The 23407-nt window shown below is 45.3% G+C and overlaps 1 protein-coding gene across 9 annotated transcripts in view; it reads right to left on the reverse strand.

The window, feature by feature from the left end:
* COL6A3 (collagen type VI alpha 3 chain) overlaps positions 1–23407 on the reverse strand; it is a 90482-nt gene that overhangs the window by 43444 nt on the left and 23631 nt on the right. For 4 of the 9 annotated variants that reach the window (XM_009238283.4, XM_054550030.2, XM_009238280.4 and 1 more), the window contains 7 exons: positions 20061–20663; positions 13378–13962; positions 11097–11696; positions 9235–9807; positions 6905–7513; positions 4223–4828; positions 1051–1665 (listed from right to left, as the gene is read on the reverse strand). In XM_009238283.4, coding sequence (XP_009236558.2) covers positions 1051–1665; positions 4223–4828; positions 6905–7513; positions 9235–9807; positions 11097–11696; positions 13378–13962; positions 20061–20663 — 4191 coding nt within the window. The remainder of the gene's footprint in view (positions 1–1050; positions 1666–4222; positions 4829–6904; positions 7514–9234; positions 9808–11096; positions 11697–13377; positions 13963–20060; positions 20664–23407) is intronic. The other 5 variants (XM_063713149.1, XM_009238282.4, XM_009238285.4 and 2 more) reach the window with 3 other exon arrangements.

The raw sequence follows: 23407 nt of genomic DNA on the forward strand, positions 1-23407 counted from the left end.
AAGGAGAAAAATTATTTGATGTCACACTCTGTGAAAACTCAGTGACAGAGAACTTCAGTTATCCCGTGCAAAATGGCATTGTGACAAGAATTCAGTAGGGACCTGGCTTTGACATTTGTGATCTCAGGTGTTTTAGGAAATGCCACTAGAAGTTTCCTTTGTGGTCAAGAATTTTAAATGGTTCCTAGAAGTGAAGAGATGTGTGTTAGGGGCAGAGCAAGGAAGGACTGGGAGAAACAGATTGGAAAATAGGAAGAGACCCCTTAACCTTCAGATGATGGTCGGAGAGCTTTGTAGGAGCTGGCTGAATATCAGTGGTATGGAGGGTAATTTCTTGATTATAATTAAACAATTGAGACTGGAATAGAGAGGAGGAAGGATGAGAGAAAGTGTGAGGGATGTGAGATGTGCCACAGGCAGCCTGGTAGGGAGCAGTGAGCTAGGGAAACGGGCATACTGCTCCCCTTTGAAGAACCAACCCTAATGGTTTGCTTCAGTTGTCTACATGGCAATTACTTGGAGGAGGGACAAAGAAAAATATGGGCTGGTGGAGAGATCCACTTTGCTTTTGCAGCCCCAAAGGCGAGAACTAGGAGCACGGGGTAGAAGCTGAGGTGGACGACTGCAAGTCTTCCACGAAGGTGCTCCCTGATGGTCCCACCAGGCCAAGGAAGGAGGGGACCTGGACTATATTGGGCATCGGGCCACTGGGCATGGGCCAACTTCAAAGTCATGTTCAGTGGGGCATAGACTGGCTGATTTCAAAGATGCCATCCTATTCTGAGAGCCAATGAGTTTGTAATTATCTCAGTGCAACACTACAGAACCTTTCAATGGGGCTATGATTAGTCTCAGGAGTGATGGAAGATCAATAATATGCTTCCTTCTGCAATTTCAATGGAACTACTTTTCCAGTATTTAATTTCTAATATTATCTGAAGAAACAACCCAGAGAGAAGAAAATTATTAAAAATGACTACTGATTACTTTTTTAACTAAAAAACAAATGTTGATGTCACACTCTGTAGTCATGGGTCACACAGTGCGTACCTGGCCGTGAAGGGGGAGGGGTGTCCACCCCTGGAGGTGCAGGAGTGGCTGCGGAGGGTCCAAATGAGTTCATGATTCTTTCCTCTATGTTGGGAAGCTCTCTGAACTCTCGCACTGTGAAGACCAGTCTGGGGTCATTGGTGATGGTCTGCAGCTCTGTTCTGTCGATGTTCCGGTCTCCTACCCCTAAACTCACAATCCCCGAGGAACGGATCACCTGGGCAAACCTAGACACGTCGTCCTGGGATTTTCCACCCAGGACCAGGACCAGGTGTTGGGGCACCCCGTCTTCTATGCGACTCCCCGCAGACTTAACAAAGAGGTTTCTTGCCACAAATTCAAGAGCCTTGCCAGTGTTCAGTGGGGACCCCCCTCTGAGCCTCAGGCGCCGTATGGCATCCAGCACCGGGGCCTGGGATCTGTAGGTCTTCAGGTAGAATTCTGGGAAGACATCATTGCTGAACTGCACGACCCCAACTCTCACTTTACTGGGGCCAATGTTCAGTCTTCGAACAATCCTACTAACAAAATCTCGAATATGTGCAAAGCCATCCGGCCTAACTCCCTCAGAGCTGTCGATCAGAAAGACGATGTCTGCAGCATCACTCTCAACTGCTGCAGATCAAAGAAGAAAAAGGGAAACGTTCAGTGTGTAAGTAGCTCTCGCCCGGGTTTGGTGTGCACCTTGCACCATAATCTTAATCAGCCTTAAGATTGTATCCCAAGATGCCTGTGTTGTTTGTATCTTGGGCTTTTTGAAATTAGCCATTAAAAATTGGACTTTTTACACCAAAACAATTTCTGCTCCTTGAAATATTTGAAGTTATCCAAAACGTGTCTTTCTGAATTTACTCTATTTAAATTTTGGCATTGTGGTCTGGGTTACTACTGATTTCTAAAATGTAAGCAGCATTTAGAAATCAATCTTGGGCTACCATAATCTACAGAATCATGAACTGTTGCTACCAGAAGAGACCAAGGCCACTGGGGTCTATATCTTTGTTGTGCAAGAAGAGAAACAGCTGAGGCCAAAGGTCCTTGCCTTGTCCAAGGCCATCACTTAGCAAGTGAGACCCTTGAGGAGCCCAACACCATCCCAGCATGCTGCCCAGGCTCAGCCCATGGGGGCAGGGATGTACAACACAGTGCCATATCCAAGGGATCACATTAATGCTCCCCAGGCATTTGTGTCCTCGTATTTCCTTTTTGCTCACACATCTCTAGCATTTATACAAAGTTTTTATTTTTCACTATTATTCTTCTATTTCCTTTTCTTTCTTTCTTTTTTTTTTTTTTTTTTTTTCTGAGACATGATCTCTTTCTATTTCCCAGGCTGGAGGGCAGTTGCAGTCACAGCTCACTGCATCCTTGACCTCCCAGGCTCAAGCAATCCTCCCTCCTCATCCTCCAAGTAGCGGGAACTACAGACATGAACCACCGTGCCCGTGCCTTTATTTTTTAAATTTCATTTAAAAAATTTTTTTTTTATTTTTTGAGATGAGGGTCTCACTGTGTTGCCCAGGCTGGTCTTGAACTCCTGGGCCCAAGTGATCCTCCTGCCTCAGCCTCCCAAAGTACTGGAATTATAGGCATGAGCTGCCATGCCCAGCTTCCCCCACCCACCCTGACTCATTTTCTTTACACTAGCGCATTTTTTAAAATATTTAATTCTATTAAATAACTGGTTTAATTTTTTTTTTTTTTTTTGAGATGGAGTCTTGCTCTGTCGCCCAGGCTAGAGTGCAGTGGCGCGATCTCGGCTCACTGCAACCTCCACCTCCCAGGTTCAAGTGATTCTTCTGCCTCAGCCTCCCGAGTAGCCGGGACTACAGGTGTGTGCCACCACACCCAGCTAATTTTTGTATTTTGAGTAGAGATGGGGTTTCACCATATTGACTAGGCTGATCTCGAACTCCTGGCCTCATGATCAGCCCACCTCGGCCTCCCAAAGTGCTGGGATTACAGGCATGAGCCACCACCCCCGGCCTAGTGCATTTTTAACAATAAAATTAATCAAAAGCTCCTGAGAAAGATGAGCCACATTTTCCTATTAGTTAGAATTTTAGGTACTCCTCAGATGCTATTTTATTAAACTTGTATGTTGCTACTCCACACGTTTCAACCTGCCCTTTGCCTCATACACAATTGGGCTATTTACAGTGTAAATGCAGCACAGTGGAAGCTGAGCAGCTCTTGTGATGGAGCTGTTTAAGAAAGAGAGAATCAGCCCCCGCATTGGGGAGCTGGTCCAGCACACACAGCCTCGGGGTTCTCCTGTTGAGCACACAGAACCCCCACAACAGACAAGGCTACTCTGTGATCACAATGGGGCAAGATGAAAATGAGACCACATTGTAACCCTATCTGAACACAGACAAAAAGAAAAACATGGTGCAAACCACAAAAAGGACAAAAACACCCCCTGTCCTGGTTAATAAGAGTGACTGCTCTTCTCTACCAATCTATACCAAGGCCATCCTGCTTCTAGGTAAGACTTAAGATACAGCTACAGAATCACCTCCACATCTTGACAACATCCAATCCAGGCCAAAGTTTCATTTCTTTAAGCCTTCCACAAAATGACCTGCCACTAGCTCAAGTCCCCCCATTCCTTCCGGCCACCCTCCTATGGAGATGCCCCCATGCTTCACCACGGTATGCATTCTCCCTGGATGCCATGAGCAATAGACCCAACTTGTTCAATCACAGGTGTGTCCTGGTGGGGTCTGGCTGGTGGGCATGAAGAACACAAAGGTGCTGGGCACGGTGTCTCACGCCTGTAATCCCAGCACTTTGGAAGGCCGCAGCAGCTGGATCACTTGAGCTCAGGGGCTCGAGACCAGCCTGGCCAGCATGGCGAAACCCCGTCTCCACAAAAAATACAAAAATTAGCCGGGCGTGGTGGTATGAACCTGTAGTCCTAGCTACTGAGGAGGCTGAAGTGGGAGGTTGGCTGGAGCCTAGAAGGCAGAGGTTAAAATGAGTTATGATCATGCCACTGCACTCCAGCCTGGGCTACAGAGCCAGACCCTGTCTCAAAATAAAAAACTATAAAGGTAAGGGCATACAACCTTTATTTTAATTTAATTTATTATGAGTACCATGGCCTTTGATCCTGTTATTTTTCATATGGAAAATGCTCCAAGGAGAACCTCCGACACCCCCATCTCACCTGGAGGTGGATAGCGAGTGCTGGCTAAGAGCTTCTGGATCTGCTCTGAGGTCAGAGTTGTGATGGGCGTCAGCAGTTTCTGCTCCAGGCTGGGCAGCTCCCGGAAGGTGCTCACCGAGAACACATATTCGGGGCTCAGCGAGATCTTCACCAGCTCCTCCTGGTCTGCGTTCCTGGCGATCGTGAAAGGGGCCACGCCAAACTGCTTGAGCTCCACTGCCGGGTCGTCCACCTCATCGTCAGACTTTCCGGACGAGATGAGGACCAGGAACTGCGGGACGCCCTCTTCAATGCGGCTCCCCAGGGGCCTCTTGAAGATGTTCCTGGACACGTACTCCAGGGCACTGCCCACGTTGATCTGCCGCCCTCCCTTGGGCCTCAGCCGCTGCACCGCGTTCTGCACTTCATCCTTGCTTGAATGAGCATTCAGCAGGAACTCCACCTTGGGGTCATCGCTGAACTGGATGACGGCCACCCGGGTGGTGTCAAAGCCCACGTCCAGGTAGTCAACCAGCCTCTCTATGAGGGTGCGAATGTACTGGAACTCAGGCCCGGCACTTTGGGACCCATCGATGAGAAAGACCACGTCCCTCTTGCCGCCAACACCTGCGAAACAAATGTGAGCATGGCTTCACCTTCATCGTCACCAAATTCTTAGCGTTCATGAGCCACTGCCCAGTTTGTCATGGAGTCACAGGCAGGGGATCCTAACACCAACCACCACTGTTAAAAGTCCAAGAAGTGGGAGTCCTGGGCATTGCAGTGTTTACACATCAGAGAGAACGGGAGCAAAGGATGAAAAACCCAACGGAGGCGGAATCAGAAGAGTTGCATCAGCACTAGCAAGGATGGTACTTGGGAAGGAGGTGACCTGCACTGCATCAGGTGCTGCTCAGGGACCTGAGGGTCAGCCACTGGGCTTCGCCAGAGGCAGGGACCTTGTCAGATGGAGTGACCTCAACTGGAGCACTTGGGGGAGGAACAAGGATGAATGACAAAGTAGGGTGGGCTCAGAAGAATGAGAGGAAAGGAACTTTAGAGTATAGATAAGTCTTTAGAAGGAGAAAGGTGCTGCTGGCAGGGCAAGTGGCGCATCAGAGAGGGTATTTAAGAGAGAAGAAGCAATGCATTTTATCATGGATGGAACCAACCAGTACAGTGGAGAAAGGGTGACACAAGAGCAAGAAAAGGAACTGCAGATTGTGCCACTGAGCAGGTGAGAGGAAAGGGAGCTGAGGAGGTGGATACAGGCCACCCAAGGAACCGCAGGACGACGTGGCCAGGGACAGCTCTCTTCGGGTTTACTTGCATTTTCTTGGAGAAATTGGACTTGAGATTTTATCAGCTGAGAGTCAGCTGGGTCAGGAGAGGTGTGAGAGAAGCCTCTGAATGGGGAGAAGGGGGAAAGAGGGAGGCTGTTCTGGAGCGCAGGAGACTGACTGGGCAAAGAGCCACAGGGTTGTGGAAATGTACGTTCCTGACAACAGAAGCTGCACCCGCACTGTGACAATATTCCCAAAGTCCATTCTCGGCAACCTGGGGCCCAGACACAGCATAACAGAGGCCTCCTGCAGGCAGATACATTTTGGAAATGTTGCATTTCCTTTCTTGTGTTGGAGACACACAAAGCACCTTAATTAGGAAGAAAGAAAGCCTCTTTCACTTTGTTTATCCCACTGTTGCCCAAATTTACCTGATCACAAATGCTTAGGAACATCCCACAGAAACCTGGTGGGCCACATTGCTCTCTTCCCCGGACACCAGCGAGGAGAAACCAAGCCCCTCTCAGTTGCACCCAAATAGTCATCCTCACCACCCTCATCACCCACTGTATCCTGCGGTGATTTCCTTTCACTTGTTTTTACTCCTTCCTCCGCTTCTCCCCACCTTTCCTTCTTTTCTCTCCTCTTGGAAGAGCAGGCGAGTGAGCAATACGAGGGAGCAAGGCCGCATCTGCCTCCTTCGCCACTGTGAGCCCCCCAACCCTAGTGCCCCGGGAGAGTGGCCCTTGGAGGGCACTTATTGAGAGGTGGATATATCTTTCCTCCTTCCTTCTCAGCACCAGGGCTCCCACCATTTTTTAGTTTATTGTACCAGGCCTAGAAAGAGGGAACAGGAAGAAGAAAATAGAATAAACTATGGTCATAAGAGCCAGGTGGCCTTCCTGCCAGTTAAGACACTTCTCAGCACCAAGCAAAGTCAAAATTATCTTCACACCTTGGCTCGGGAGATACCAATATTTCAGAGTCTATGTCCCAGCTTGCAGAGTGTCCCTGGTCAGACTCCTTCCTGCCTCACAGAAGGCTGCTGACCAAACCTACCAGGGGGCGCAGGACTGATATGGAACAGGCGTTATCAGTTAGACAGCCCCTCCCTTCAGATATCTAGACAGAAGCCTTCATGCAAAGTTAAGGAGTCTTGAACTCCAAGCTGCATATATATCCCTTTTGGAGAATTTAATTTGCCCCAAAACATGAATCTTAGCATCTCCCCCCTTGAACCTCTGTCATTTCTGCCCATCGAGGCCAAAAAGGGCACGTGGGTTCCTAAATTTTCCTGTAATTTTAGTTTTCACTTCATATGGCAGGAAAAGCAAAATTGAGAACACCTTGTGGCCCACAGTCCAGACAAGTAGCCCCAGACAATGACACCGAGTGAGGGTGCAAAGAGTTCCCTGCGTACCTGGGCTCGGTAGAGGCTGCAACACCGGCTGCAGCCTGCTCAGCTCCTCGCGGGTGAGCTGGGTCACCCTCTCAGAGATGACCTGTTGGACGGTCCCCAGCTGGCGAAAGGTGGGAATGGCCACAGCAAAGTCCGGGATGAAGGAGATGGTCTGCATCTCTGTGATGTCAGCGTTCCCAATGCCAATGCCAATGGGCACAGCCCCGCCCCTCTTCACGACCACAGAGGGGTTCCGCACATCATCCCCAGACCTGTCGGCCGTGAGGACGATCAGCAGCTGAGGCACGCCTTCTGTTATCCTGCTTCCCGCAGAGCTGACCAGGATGTTCCTCAGGACAAACTCCAGGGCGGCCCCGGTGTTGGGGGTCGGCCCTCCCAGCAGGGTCAGCTGGCGGACAGCGTTGACAACGTCCTGCTGGTTCATGTATGAATTCAGGTAGAACTCGGGCCTGGTCCGGTCGCTGTACTGCACCACGGCCACGCGGACCCGGTCCTGGCCCACGTCCAGGCTTTCCACCACTCTCTGGACAAACTCTTTCAACAGAGGGAAGCCGCTCCTGACACCCTCAGAGCCATCAAGCAGAAACACCACGTCCTTTTCGCCTGAAACTGGGAGGAGGACAGCCTGGTAACTCACACGGGACATCAGAGCAACAACTTCATATCAACGAGGTGGGCTGCATAACAGCACCCCAAGGATGTCCAAGTCCAAATCCCTGAACTTGAGAAAAGGACTTTGCAGATGTGATCCAGCTAAGGATTTGGGGATGGGGGGATTACCCTGGAATTAGCCAGGTGGGCCCAATGTAATCAATCACAAGTGTCCTTATAAGAGGGGGCAAGAGGGTCAGAGTTAGAGAGAAGATGTAAGGATGGAAACAGAGGTCAGAGAGGAGAGAAAGTGCCAAGCTGCTGGCAATGAGGATGGAGGACGGGGCCAGGAGGCAAGGAATGCAGGCGGCCCCTGGAGGCTGGAAAAGGTGAGCAGATGGAGAATCCCTTAGAACTTGCAGAAAGAACACAGCCTGTTGACACCTTGATTTTAGCTTAGTGACAATTTCCAGCCTTCAAAACTGTCAGATAATAAGGTTTTTTGGGTTTGTTTTTGTTTTTGTTTTTGTTTTTGCCGTGGAGGGGTCGGGGGGTGGATAGAGTTTCACTCTTGTCACCCAGGCTAGAGTGCAGTGGCGCAATCTCAGCTCACTATTCTCCTGCCTCAGCCTCCAGAGTAGCTGGGATTACAGGCACCCGCCACCACACCCAGCTAATTTTTGTATTTTTGGTAGAGACAGGGTTTCACCATGTTGGTCAGGCTGGTCTCCAACTCCTGACCTCAGGCAATGGGCCCGCCTCAGCCTCCCAGAGTGCTGGGATTACAGGTGTGAGCCACCACACCCGGCCTGTTTTGTTTTTGGCCACTAAATTTGTGTTACTTTGTTATAACAGCAATGGGAAACTAATACACCAATATAGGGACCCCTTTTATTTTGGAACTTTTCAATGCTTGAAGAGTATGGTTAGCTTTCAAAGATGTATTCAAGAAAAAACTTGGGATGGGAGGAGAGATATGAGATGGCAGCACCTGCACAACCACTAGCATTTTATTGATGGGAAGTTTCAAGTGAGTTGCTGCAAGTCCCAAGTGGGTTAATGGGAGGAAATGGAACCCAGATGTCGGAGTTACCATCCCAAGCCAACGGCCAATGGGCCCAGTAGTCAAAGAAGAGGTTCTGGAGTCTTCACTTTTCATCAAAAGGCGTACAGGGGAAATTACTCTCCTCACTGCATTTTTATCACTAAATTAAAGTGGTTAAATGAAAAGTCATGGCAGTGTCAACTAGCAGTTAGGGAATTTTAATGCAGAGTTTATGATGGAAATTTATCTGTCTCTTCTAATCTTTTAATTTTTAATGAATGTAATGAAGGAATTATAACAATATAAAGGCATTGGGTGAATGTGAAGATGAAGGCTGTTTTAGGTATAATGTAACCATATGATATGGCTTTTATTATTTATACCATAAAAACTGTTTTTAAAAAAGGATTTTAACCACTGATATCTAAATCTTTATAACATGTCTTACTATGAAATAATCTAATGCCCTTAAAAATACTCACTCTGATTCTCCTGAGAGAGCAGCTAGCAAATCAAAGTAAGGAAAGAAATCTCATATTCTATTGCTCCTGCTGAAACCAGCAGGTGATTAATTTTCCACCTTTCCTGTAAACTCAAGGAGGACTTCTATCTGAGGACCAGTGGCCAGCAGCCTACCCTCAATTCATGCATTAGAGAACTGAGTGGCAGAGCAACTAGCATTTCTCTACCATACCTGGTGCTGGTGCTCCGTTGTGCACTGATTTTAAGAGATTCACGATCTGTGGTTGAAGATCTCCAATCTTGGGAAGTGACTCCGCAGCCAGGATAAATGCTGGAGACAGCACGATCTGCTCTAACTCAGCAGGGTCCGCGTTCTTGGCTTGGAAGATGAAAGGCACAACCCCACTCTGCTTCAGGTTACTTGCTGGCCCATCCACACGGTCAGATGACCTTCCCGCCACCAGCAGCACCAGGAACTGAAGCACTCCATCCTCGATCCGGCTGCCAGCAGACTTCACAAAAATGTACCTCTGTGCATAGTCCAGGGCGTAGCCCAGGTTGAGGGCTTTGCCTGTCTTGATCTTCATTCTCTTCACAAGATTCAGGATCTCAGGCTTACTCTGGTGCTCATCGAAACGGGACTCCACCTTGACATCATCACTGTACTGAGCCACCGCAATTCGGGTCCCATCTGGCTTCACATCGAGCTCATCGATAATCTTGTAGAGAAAGTCACGGACAACAGGGAACTGGCCCACGAGATTGGCTGAGCCGTCGAAGAGGAACAGAATGTCTCGCTTGCTCTCTGCAATGAAGGTAGATTAGGATACAATGAGGGAAGAGAGCATAACAGGCACCAAAGCGACTTCAGCCCAGCACCATTTGACAACAGGAGTTGGCGAAACTCATCTGATGACCACTGTGCCAGCAAGAGAAGAGAAAACCCAAATTCATACCACTTGTCTTGAAAATGTGCTATTTCAAAGCAGTGCATATTTGCAAAGCTAGTAACTAGAACAGCCTATCCCATCTAGCATCATGCTTCTTCAATAAAGCAAGCCAGGGAAAAGCCCCACCGGGTTGTGTTCTTACATCAGGTGGCAGTCGCTCCAGGAAAACAGACAGCATTTTCAAACTGTTACAGATAAAAGTATTGAAAACATGGCCCTTAATAAACTTTTGCTTTAAAAAATTGATCTCAATCTCTAGAAAAAAAAGGGGGGGCTAATATGGGTCAACCACTCAAAGATAACTGGGTTGCCATGAATCTGCTGTAATTGAATGATCAAATCATTAAATTTGAGGTTACGGGCCAAGACCCACAATAGTGCCCATTACTGCTATGTGGGTCAGGCTCCTTGTCAGTGCTTCCCAATCTGTTGTAATGAGACAATAGGAAACACAGATGACAGGCCCTATGGCACCACAACGTGTAATGTAAATAACATTCTCAGTTCAAACAATTCTTAGAACTATTTTGATTAGGTTTCAATTGGTTTAGTCTTGCCAATCATCTGTGTGATGTTAGCAGACTGGTAGATCTAATACAACCATATCTTACCACCATAATAATTTGCAATAATAATAATAAGTTAGCCTTCCCCTAGAAACCATTTTACCATTGCATGAAGATGCACCCTTTGTTTGTTTTATAACAAATAATTTTCTAGATACAGCAGAAGTTGAACATTTAAAAATCATGTAAAAATACAATTTCAATGTTTAAATAATCCCAAGGCATATTCATGTAAGAAAAATCTCTCTCTGTCTCTCTCCACCCCATGATCCCCAACTCTGGATTTGAACTCCAGAATCCTCACAGTCATTAGAGGAAAAAAATCCTTCTGAATAAAGGGTGAGGCAAAATGGACAGAACATAAGCTGGATGTTCTAGACTTTCTTTCGTGAACACCCTTTAGACAGAGTCCAACCTTGCTGGTACAGTGTCTCAAGTCCCTATTCAAACTATTTCAATGGAAGGGAGCCAATTGTCTTCCTACAGTCCACAGTGTTCTTGAGTTCAGACTGGCAAACTACCCGCCAGGGTGGTGTCTGAGGAAGGAGAGGGAGTTCCCGGCAACAGGGGAGGTTTACCTGGCTGGGCGAGTGGTACTTCCTCCACACCTCCACTAACATATGTGGTTAGGGGCTGAATCAGCTGCTGAGGCAAAGCTGGCAGGGAGCTGAAATCATCCATGAGATACACCAGGCTTGGGTTAAAAGCAATCTGCTCAAGCTCTGCCTTATTCGCCTGGCTAGCTCCAACACAAAAAGTCAGGATGCCCGCACGTGTCAAGGCATTGGCAGCTTGCAAATAGGAGTCCTCAGACTGCCCAGCTGTGAGCAGAAGCAGGAGCTGTGGCACGTGTTCATGGATCCTGCTGCCGCCAGCTTCTGTGAAGTGGTTGGCATGGACATAGCTTAGGGCTGAGCCTGTGTTCAGGCCCGAACCTCCCTGGAGCTGCAGCTGCCTCAGGTGACCAAGGATGTCTGACTTGGTTTGGTATGTGTTTAAAGAGAACTCCGTTACAGGAGTGTCACTAAATTGCACTAAACCAACACGAATATTGTCATTTCCAACATCAAGGCTGTTAACTAGGTTCATTACAAAGTCGCGCACATAAGGGAAATTGGTTTTTCCAACGTTGGCTGATCCATCCAAAAGAAAGATGATATCCCTTTTGTTTGCATGAACTGCAGTGAAGCACAGAAAACAAAGTGAGACATACACAACCATGGAGAGTTTTATCATGTGTGCCTACAACACGTGCACACATGCCAACATTTAGAACACAGAGAAAGTCAGCGTGGCAAAGCATGTCCATCTTGTAAAATATGGCAGATGGCTGAATATTTTCCTCTGGTGGTGGCTGATGTTTGTGAGACATATTGGTAGCCAAGTTTACGAAACCAAGTTGGCTCAAAGAGAGCTACAACATCAAAGTTAGAATGTTTACAAACAACAAAAGTGATCAGAATCCTTGAAACCAAACACTCCTTCCCTAAAAATGAATTCTATGAAGGTGCTGCATCAGTCCACATCACTCATCCCAGTCAGGTTTAAGTTTGCCTGGCTGGATCCTCTGGGGTTCACCTCTACCCACTAACAGAGGGTCTTCCATCCATAGCTCAGAAGCAGTTAGCCCTCACTAACCTGAGAACACAAGCTCCTTAAGGCTAAAAAAAATAGCAAAAGTAGGCTGGTCTCACACTGAAGTCTTCTTCGGACTTCCCCATTTGTCATTCTCCACTGGGACTCTTCTCCTATTGGAAGTCACAGCCTTGCTAGGCAAGCATCCAACAGGGGAATTCCCCCAAAGTGAGATGATGGGACCATAAATACACAGCAAAATAGAAAGAGACTAGTTGCTAGGCTTGGCCAAACTTATACACATCAAGAATAAAAAGTATAATTCTCAAAATAGCGTATTTGACCCAACACATTTAGCATGTGCCTTTAAAATTTTATGTTTTATTTCTTCCCTGATGCCCTACTGTAACTTAGACCTCACAACTAATTGTATCCTAAGTTGAACTTTGGCTATGAAAGTGTGGATTAAAAGTTTTAAGAAAAATTTTAAAAGAGAGAGAGAAAGAGATGGATATAGAAGACCAGGGAGTGTGAAGAGAAAGCATGCATCCAGGCAACATGGGTCATGCATGTATCAGGCAATCCTCTAGTGATCCGAGTCTGCAAGGTGGGAAAGCATCATTCTGTGATGCTTATCTTCCCTTCATTAAGGGTGGTGAATTGTATTTCTTCAACTCATTAGCTCATAGATCTGTATAATGTCTTTAAAAATAACTCTCCACTGGCAATCATATTAAATGAGGGATTTGAAGAACCCCTAGATTTGAACTCCACACTTAGCCATTCAATATGCTTTCCCATTGAGGGTAATCCCTTAATGAGAGAGAAGAGAGGGATTAAAAGCTGAGGACACTGTGCCCTAAACAGCTCAGACTGGGGCTGTTTAGAAGTAGATGGACAACTCAGGAAAGGAAAGCTACATCCTGGTGATGAGGAGAAGACTGGACAGAAATCACCAGTAGAAACAGAAGAACACAGGGATCTGACAAGCAATAAGAACTGAGATGTGACCTCCTCAGCCAGAAGCTTCAAAGACAGGTGGCCCATGGTCCTATGGTTTAAATCATATGGTTCTTATCATATGAAATTTTATTGCATGACATTGTAAACCATACAATCCTCAACCCAGTGCAAAAGGAAACCTGAAATAAATCGTGTTTGTTGCTGCTGTTTTCATCATTTGTTGTCTCTTAGCTAAACACAAACACACTTCATTTTGTTTTGTTCTCAAAGGTCCTGCCTGGAGACCACCCCATTGTGTGTCTGAAGCCATCACCACCATACCTTCAGGGGTTCCAGAGAGGGTCCTGAGAGGTGCCAGGAAGCCAGGCAGCATGCCTTGCAATGGGGCGGCTCGGAACTCGGCCGGGATGAACACCAGGGAGGAGTCGAAAGCGATCTCTTTCAGCTCAGCCTGATCGGCACCCTTGTTCCCGATGGCAAAGGCCATTATGCTGCTTCTCTTCAGCTCCTGGGCAGGCTGGCTGATTTCATCTAGGGACTTACCACCTGTGATCAGCACCAAAAGCTTAGGAATCCCCTTGGCAGCCCGGTAGCCGGCTGAACTCGTAAATAGGTTGTTACGAACAAAGTCTAGAGCGGAGCCAGTGTACAGGGCCGAGCCGTCCAGGTGCTTCATTTTCCGCACAGCAGTTATGACTTCCCTTTTTGTTGGATGGGTATTGAAATAAAATTCAGGCCTCACAGTGTCTGCATACTGGGCCACTGCCACCTGGATAAGATCCTGTCCGATTTCCAGCCTCTGGATGACTTTAGCAATGAAGTCTCGGATGGCATTGAAGTTGGCCAGTCCCAGTGCGGATGAGCCATCCACCAGGAAGACTATGTCTCTCTTGTTGACTTCAATGACTGTAGATGGCAACATTATAAGGCAATTAGAATGGCCTTACCAAGCACAATCAACAATGACTTTCTACAAAGCTAACTCCATTTAAAGGACACCCTCATTTACTGTGGCCAGTGTGACCACAGGGCCACCCCAAAGGGAATTTGTCCTAATGAACACATAAGTTACGGTTGCCTCCCCACCTGCTGGAGGAAAGCTGGCTCACCTTCCGCCCTGCCCAGTCAGTACTTTTTACAAAATAGTTGCACAAAAACAAATTTAGTTTTAGTAGCCACGTGTTTTGTATGCTGTCACTGAAAATTCAGTAAGTTCTTTTCTGCCATAAATACACAACTTGGCCAGAGTGAAGTCATTGCTTGAATAATTAAAGAAACCACTGATGTCTGCTCAGAGAACCCTTTGCCTCACAGTCTTGATTTCAAAATGCTCATTGTCAAGTGCAAAAGCTGAAAGAGCCTGCACATCCCTGTTCTCTTCAGTTCTATATTCCATGTCTTCATTTGACAGATGAAAGAATTACTTAACATAAAACTTATAAAAAGGAAATCAGCATCAAAGCCAGCAAGTGCCACAAACATTTTTCACTTAAGAGACCTGTGTTTTGGCCAGGCACAGTGGCTCACGCCTGTAATCCCAGCACTTTGGGAGGCCGAGGCAGGTGGATCATCTGAGTTCAGGAGCTCAAGACCAGCCTGGCCAACAAGGGGAAACCCCATCTCTACTAAAAATACAAAAATTAGCCAAGCATGGGGGCAGACGTCTGTAATCCCAGCTACTCGGGAGGATGAGGCATGAGAATCACTTGAACCTGGAAGGAGGAGGTTCCAGTAAGCCGGGATTGCACCACTGCACTCCAGCCTGGGTGATAGAGTGAGATTTCATCTCCAAAAAAAAACAACAAAAAACTTGTTTTTAAAGATCCTAAGTAATATGACAGTGATAACTTAAAGGCAAACCATAAAGCAAAAACATCTCAATAAGATCACTGTCTCACAGTGACTGTGAACTGCTGTATCCATGTGTAGGCACCCCGCCCATACTGCAAGAACCATGAAGTCTGTTAAGACCACAACACCTAACCCAAAAACCTGACAGAGCTTCCAAGAAGTAGAGGAACATAAATGATTAAACCTGAGATGGACTGTTTGCAAAAGAGTCCTCTGTTACTGTATACCATCAGATAGATTGCATGGCAAGTTGATTTTGTAAAAGCAGACAAAGGAAACAAAGTTTGGGATGAAGGTAAGGAAGAACTTTCTAAGAATCAGAGCTAACCTTCTACAACGTATTTTTATTTTTATTTTTATTTTAGGACAGAATCTCACTCTATCACCCAGGCTGGAGTGCAGTGGCATGATCTCAGCTCACTGCAACCTCCACTTCCTGGGTTCAAGCGATTCTCCCACCTCAGCCTCCTGAGTAGCTGGGATTACAGGTATGCACCACTATGCCCGGCTAATTTTTGTTTTGTTTTGTTTTGTTTTGTTTGGTAGAGATGGGGTTTCACCATGCTGGTCAGGCTGGTCTCAAACTCCTGACCTTGAGTGGTCCACCTGCCTCAGCCTCCCACAGTGCTGGGATTACAAGCTTGAGCCACCACATCCAGCCTAGAACACATTTTTGAAATGCAGTTCATTTCTAGTTGTTTGGACCAGAAGCTGGGAGCATGATGCCTGGGGTGAGAATCACTGGCACATGCCAGATGAAGACAGCAGTGCCTCATCTGTGTGCTCACCTGTAGCATCAAGATGAGGTCTATGTTCTAAGAGAAGGGTACCATGTTATGCACCAACGTCCTTAATACAATAACACAGTTGCCTACTGGTGTAACAATGTGTGCAGAACATCATTGAACCTTTCCTCAATATTTCATGGTCATTGTTATGAACATCCATTCCGGGCTTTCCTTCCTTCATTTAATTTAGAACATGCTGTCTCTCTGGGCTACCCATTCATTTTGATTTAAAATATCTTTGCAGATAAAACTAATGTGTAGATCTCTAGAAGACTTCTTATACCTTTGTACCATTAGAGAGAATATATATGTATATAGATGGATACACACATACATGTATATAGACATATATAAATTCCATATATGCTATACCATGAATCTACCACTCATGTATTTAGTATGTATATCACACATGACAGAAAAATAGACAAATACTCATATAACAATGACCTGAGAAGCTCCTTGCTCCTATACCAAGTGGCCCAGATTGTTATATTCTTCTTTATAAGTACCAGCAATGGCACAACTCGGGGTGGGAGAAGATAAATATCAACCCCTCCCCTCCCACGTTTTCCCTCCCCCTACCACTGCATCACTAAAACTTCTCCCGATGAGCCAGCGGGAAGGAATACCTTCCGGATCTAATGAAACAAGTGGCCTAGTCTCCTTGCACCCAACAAGGATTCAGCTCTGGGAACCCTGGAATGCACCTCTGGTTACCAGAGGCCCTGTCCCAGAGTCCCCTTTGATTAGGTAAGAGGTCATTTACGTTTGATTTTTATTCAAGTCATGGGAGCTCATAACAGATGATATGCCTAGAACCATGCTTAGCCAAATACAATAAACACTGAAAAATATTGAGTAACTGGAAGAATAACTGAATTTCTATGTTTGCTTCATGACTCTGACGCAATTCACCTAGCCTTTGCAGAATCATTTCATCTCTCTGGGGGCTGCACCATGAATCTCCTCTGACCCAGTGATAAAAACCTTGGGATTCTCACAGCTGACTCTTCTGTGAGCCACGTCAGGGATGCATACACATTTCCTTCCACCTGACATAAATATCAACCCAAACACAGCTGTCTTATCTCTTTAATGTGGCTCTGCAGGGCCTGACTTCACTGCCTTGTTGGGAGATGAACTTGAAGGTCCTGCTACTCCTCACCAACATGGCACAACCCTCTTCAGCCCTTCTCCCACGCCTCTCTCTGTTTTCCTCCATGCCTCATCCCTGCACCTCCATCAGACTCTCCTGAAAGCCTCCATCAGGCCCACGGTCTTCCTCATGCATCACCCAAGCAGTGGACATTCCTGGAGAAGACCACACAACCAGGTACCTGCATGCCACTCTCGGAACTCCAGACCCCCATCGGGAGACCTGTGCCTGCCCACCATCCTCCCACGCCTCCTTGGGAAGTTGGCTGTCCTGTCCTCCAGAATGACTGTCTCATGGCTGTGCTCTCTGCTCAGCCCTCTGCCACTGCCTCCAAGGCCTCCTCATCTGTCTCTGAGAAAATAGAAGCCCTCAGAGGAGAGCCCCTGCCCCCACCACTAACCCACAGCCTACCTTCCTCTGCCATTGTCTCCCAACCCACAGGCTCCACTCCCTGTGGCTTCTCATCCCCCGACAGCAGCTGCTTCTCCAGCCTCCATGCATCCAGGGAGTCTGAACCTCAGGCTCCCTGTCCAGTGTGCTCCAGCTACACTGCCTTCTGACAGTTCTGGGAAGGGACTAAGCGCCTTTACGTTGCAGGGCCACCCCTCCTGCTCTTCCTTCTGCCTGGACCACTCTTCCCCCTGCTCTCCACATGCTCATCTGCCTTCGGTCCCACACCTTCTCAGGGCCTTCCATCCACCTGATCTAAAATTCCCTTCCCCAGTCTTCCTATCACAGCCCTGTTGAGTGCCCCAATGCAAATTATCATGCTCGGAATATTTTGCCTGGTCACTAGTTTATATTATTATTGTCTCTTTCCCCATTATCCTGTAACAGACGAGCAGCCACATCTGTCTCATTAAACAGCACCATATCTCCAGCGCTTGGCATAGTGTCCGGCACATGCCAGATAGTCAAGGATATTTGTTGAATATTTACAAGTTAATCATGGATATTAAACATGAGGTTTGTAATCAAGGGGTTGAAACTCTACTTAGCTAGGGAAAATCTGAAACAAGGGTCATGTGCTGCCCATTTTCATTAAAAAGTTGAAACTTCTCCTGGTACAGACATATCTTCATCTGGTGCAACTCCTTTGTCATAAATTCAAGAAATCAAACCCCAGAGAGGTTGCATGACCTGCCCAGGATCACATGGCAGGTCCACATAAGACCCAGGACCAGAGACCAGCTTTCCCATCTACAGCCATGTTGCATCGTCGGTGTCTGCAAAACATAGGGAAATCTCTGGGCTTCTATACTTTGGGATGCAAACCAATAGTATGCAAGCTCAGAGAAACCTCAGCAGGTCATAAATTTTCACTTGATTGTTTTCTTAATTGCCAGAGTCACAAAACGGCACCATAATGGAATAAGCATGAGCAGCTCCAGGCACCGGGCAGGTAGTCCTGCACACTGTGTTTCCATTGCTTCTCAATGTCCATTTGCATTCAGAACATTATGTTCACAATTCTAGTCTCTCTATTAGCTCATCTGAAGGATTTGGGCCAATTTTATGGTCCCATCAAGTGAGAGGAAAAGCTGGAAAACTGTATGCAGCAGAAGCTAAGCCACATGGAATTGGCCTTTCAAACTTAAATAAATGCCAGACACAGCCTTCAGAAGGCAACACTCACATACACTTTTCTTGCTACATCACCAGGTCACAGTTCCAATGTACAGATTAAGTAGAGACGCCATAGCCTGAGCTTTCTACCTGCAATTTTTATTACAACAAAAGCCATGGTTTAAAATCATTTGAAGCAAGTTCGAGCTAACTCAGTGTGAATTTTGTAACCCTTGTAAGGAAATGTGGTGATGTTGCCTTTACATGAATGCAGCAACTAGAACTAATGATTAGCAAGGCACTATTAAGTAGAGGTCAGTTCCTTAAATAAATAGATAGTGATTTTTTAAATTAAGACTTTAAAATGTTCTACTCTTAATTTCATACAATGGTATATTCTCCTAAAGGGTTATTTTTAAGTTATTGTCACTCCTTTATCAAAGGAAAACCTCCCTTTATCAATTGTAATTGATACAATGGGTAAAGCAGTATCTTATTACAATATTTATCTTGTAGACCCAGACTTTACTTATAAAGTTAGCAAATAAGAGCTGTGACAATGTGTTATTTCACCCAAGAAAATTTAGATGATTGGTTGCAGATGATAATCAGAGTCTTATAGGAGCCTCAGTATCCACTCACCAATTTTCATTGAGCCCATACTCTGGAAGGACAATGAAGAACAAGGTCTTATAGTCAAGGACTAATCTCGTTAGAGCATCCCAGTGTGTAAGCAACACTGAAAGTGAGTTGGGTGTTTCTGGAAACTGTTGGGGGCCACTGTGTCCCTGATTTACCAAATGGCATCCTATTGGCCTGACCTAGGTAATGAAATTAATAGGTCTGAAAAGTGACTGATGTCTCAGAAAACAGTTCAAAAGGTAGAGGAGGCTATGCATCCTGATGCCCCCACCACACCTCCTATGTTTGTTGTGTGTATTTGTTATGCGACTTGGTTGGTTTTTTTGTTTTTTAAACCACTCCAATTTGCTGTTTTGCCAAAGGCACTCCATTTGAGCCTGTATCCTAATATTGCCACTCAGGAGAATTACTCCTACACTTTACAAGCAGAGCAAAAAAAAAAAAAACTTCATAAATATTCCATCAAGTGATTGCACTGTTATTTCTTACCTTCAGAAGTGTAACTCTCAGCACCCTAGCACAAAAGGACTTTGAGGAGACACCCTCACTCCACCTTTGCTTTTGGAAAGACACTCTGTCTATGAACACACTTCTAACACTGACTTTTAGAGCCCAATGCCATGGTCCTGGAGTAACTTTCTCAGAACTGTAATGAGCCCCTCAAGCCCATTTTTAGGAAGACTGGATTATAAGTAGTTAATACGGTGATGTTTAATAATCTCAAAGCAACAGGTTTGTTGAATTAGCCTTAAAAGTACGCTTTCTCAGCAACTCATACTCTCGTAAGAGCTTTCACTCACTCATTGGTCTTTAGTTTTTCCGCACACTGCAACAATCACAAACATGACATCCAGGACCCAGCTCATCAGGGAAGGACTGGACTGTGGGTACTTACAGCTTCTCCTGTGGCGAATCATGCTGGTGCCCACCTTACGTCTATGTAAACCAACACACACAACACCCCACTCCCACACAGATGGTGAGAAGAGGATACATACCTTGTGTGACAATGGTTGGCGGTTTCAAGACAATGTGCCTTTGGGCCACGCCAACAATGTACGGCAGTAATTTCTCCTGGAGGTCCCCAAAGCTACGGAATTCCGGGACAGTAAACACCAAGTTGTCATCGGTAGCTATGTGCTGAAGCTCTGCCCTGGAGGCGGCCTGGGCTCCGAGGCCGAATGAGAACACGCTAGCCTGCTTCAGTGCTACCACCCCGTAGCGAATCTCGTCACTAGAAGGCCCGGCACTTATGAGGACCAGCACCTGGGGAACCCCTTCCTCCACGCGGCTGCCCCCTGCGCGGGTGAAGTGGTTCTCCACCACGAAATCAAGGGCGAGGCCGATATTGGCCAACTCCCCACCAGCAAACCCCAGGGCTTTCACTGCACCCAGAACCTGGGCCTTGGTGGAGTAAGTGTCCAAGGAGAACATAGTTCTGGGCTCATCGCTAAACTGGACCACCCCCACTCGGATCTGCTGAGTTCCAATTGGGAGTTTCTCAAGGAGATTTACAAGGAAGTCGAGAATGACTGCGAAATTGACACTTCCGGTGTTGTTTGATCCATCAATAAGGAAAATAATGTCAGCAGAGTCTTGTGCTTTAAAAGAAAGAAATGCAAAAAATGTGAAAGCATTAGAACAAGTGACCACATGCATTATTCAGTGTTCTGACATGTTTCTTTGGAAACCAATAAGAAACACGAAATATGGGCAAACAAAACACATGTTGATGAAGGAATGTGAAATTCTCTTTCAGTTCTGCATTCTGAATGGATAAGAGGCAACCTCTTAGAAATCATGGTGTAAAAAAGGGACATTTATAGCAATTTTTCATTTGTGCCATCCTCATAGTTAAATTTCCAAACATCATATTCACTTTTCTGAGGGGACAATCTTGGGTACATATTCTAGAAATTTCCACTAAATTTGGAGGGAAAAGTAGTTGGATGAATTGTCCACTACCAAACCTACCAGGGAAAATCAATGAGTAGGTTAACAAAACTTTAGAGATGATTTCTAATTTTTGGTCATTTCTCCTGCCTCCTCAAATGATTAGAATAATTTTTTATACAAATCCACAGCTACAAAACAGAGTCACGATTTGGTGATTCCTCAACCCAGTATGTTGCTGGATGCCTTAAGCAACTATTGTTTCTTCTTCTTTCTTGTACATGCAACTTTGTGAATCAGAACTCAAACTACATTTAAAGTTTTCATGTAAAAAATACTTTGATGAAATTTTTGTTTGTTTTTTTTTTCTCGAATGATGTTTAGTTGCATAAAACTCAAATGCAGGTCTGGGATTGGGCAGGATGTTTTGTTCATTTATTTTGTCATTGCCTCTATATTCAGTCACTTAATGCAGAACAATGTTAAGCAGAGTGATATGAAACCAGTCATGACATAATTATCCAACCTTGTTTTTATGACATCCTAAACTAGTTACCTAGAAGGACCATGAGCATCGAATAAACCCCGATCAGAATTAGCCTGGGGTTACACAAAGGGCAGAAAAACAGCTGACCAAGACTTCTTCTCTCCCCCATAACGGCGAACAGAGAATTCCCAACCTGATACTGAGAACCAGGGTTATATAGCAGCCCTGAGGGAGGAATAGGGATCGAGAAATCTAAAAGTCAGGGCCAGAGATTTCACAGCCTCAGTTCAAATGTTTAAATTTGGCTGATTTAAACCCAAGGAGGAGCACAATTATTCTAGTCGATGTTTTTGATAACTTAAGTATGTGTTAGGGACAAGAAGAGATTATATGTGAGCTTATCTATTTATATTCTGGGATTCCAGAAAACTACACTCAGGGTATCGTTTTTAAATGATGGTAATATTATAGGTAAGACCATTCACTCTGATCTCTGATCTTTTCAATGACAGTGAACATTTTATATTTAAAATTAATGTTTCCTTGTGCCAACAAAATTGTTTTTGTTCTCACTGTAGAAAAGGATCCAAAGCTTGTCTCACAAAATTGAAGAGTTTTGCTCTAGTGAAATTACATTCTTACCCAAGCTCTTCTCATTGTGTGAACTGAAACAGAGATTGCCAGGGTCGGAACTGCTCTCTTCCCTTCCTAATATACACAAAAGTTCCTAACAATATATTTGCAGATTAATTCTTTGCATAGGGAAATATATTAACCTGGCAACATTGCTATCACAATCCTTCTTATAAGATACAATGAGTAGGATAATTGTTGTGCTACAGTAATTAAGATCTTGTGTTTTTAGTAATTGCCACACAAAAGTTTTATGTAAGACTAGGCCCTTGATTAGGGCCCAAAGCATTTGCCACTGTTCAGCCAAAATATAAGATTCCTGAAGGATCTTCAAGAGAGTGTGGTGCCAGGGGATGTGAATTACACAGAAGGCCATAGAAATGGCCTGCATCATTGTATAATACAGAGGCTCCACAAATCCCACAAAATTCCTCAACATTTCCCAGGCCTAAACCAATGACTTCAAAGGACATGGAAGAATTTGCCACTTCCTCAGCATATCAAGACATTTAAAAGAAGGATTAAATATGATCAATACAGTCAAGCTTTTAAAAATGATCCGTAAGTCGCAGGATAACACTATTTCTTCTCCATTTGTAACTTACTTTTCGGTTGAAATTTATAGTCATGCAAATAAGATAAATGGACCCTGAGGGAAAATCCTTGAACATTCTCTTCTAAAAGACTGAACATCTACAGTGGCCAGTCATAGAACACGTTGGATAATTTGTCATCACTGAATAACAACATTATCCTCTTACACACACAATAATGGGACATACAAGGGCATGCTTTGTTATTCAGGAGAGCTGAAGCCTCAAGGGCACACAGGGGCCATGTGTGCTTGTGTACAGCAAGGCGGACCAGTGACCAATGTTAATGTTACAAGGAATCAGATCTATGCACAATTTAAAAGCTTTAAAGCTGTCTGGTTTTCTGCTTCTGTGCTTTGTGTATCACATCCTCTATGGTGTTTTCTACAGAAAAGTTTTATGGTGTCCAAGGAAAATTCACAGTTTCCTTCGACATCCCTGGAAGCTCTTTTCCTGAGCTCACTGGTGTGGGCACAATGCCTTTCTTAGCTCATGTGATGCCTCCTTTCATTAAGAAAAACAAGTTCACATTCTTATTTCCTATGCAGAACACAAAATTGTAGATATATTTTACAAATTTTAAAAATCTTCATCCTTTACAGAGAAAAGAAAGCTCATGCCAAAATCCTCCCTGTCACCTTTAGCTTTTGTTTTAAAATAAAGGCTTTGTATCTCAGGTATATCCGTTTTTTTAAAGAATAATAGAGGGATTTTTAAAAACACAACCATTAGAGATTGA

The sequence above is a fragment of the Pongo abelii genome, chromosome 11 (assembly GCF_028885655.2).
Source record: "Pongo abelii isolate AG06213 chromosome 11, NHGRI_mPonAbe1-v2.0_pri, whole genome shotgun sequence".
Taxonomy (NCBI): domain Eukaryota; kingdom Metazoa; phylum Chordata; class Mammalia; order Primates; family Hominidae; genus Pongo; species Pongo abelii.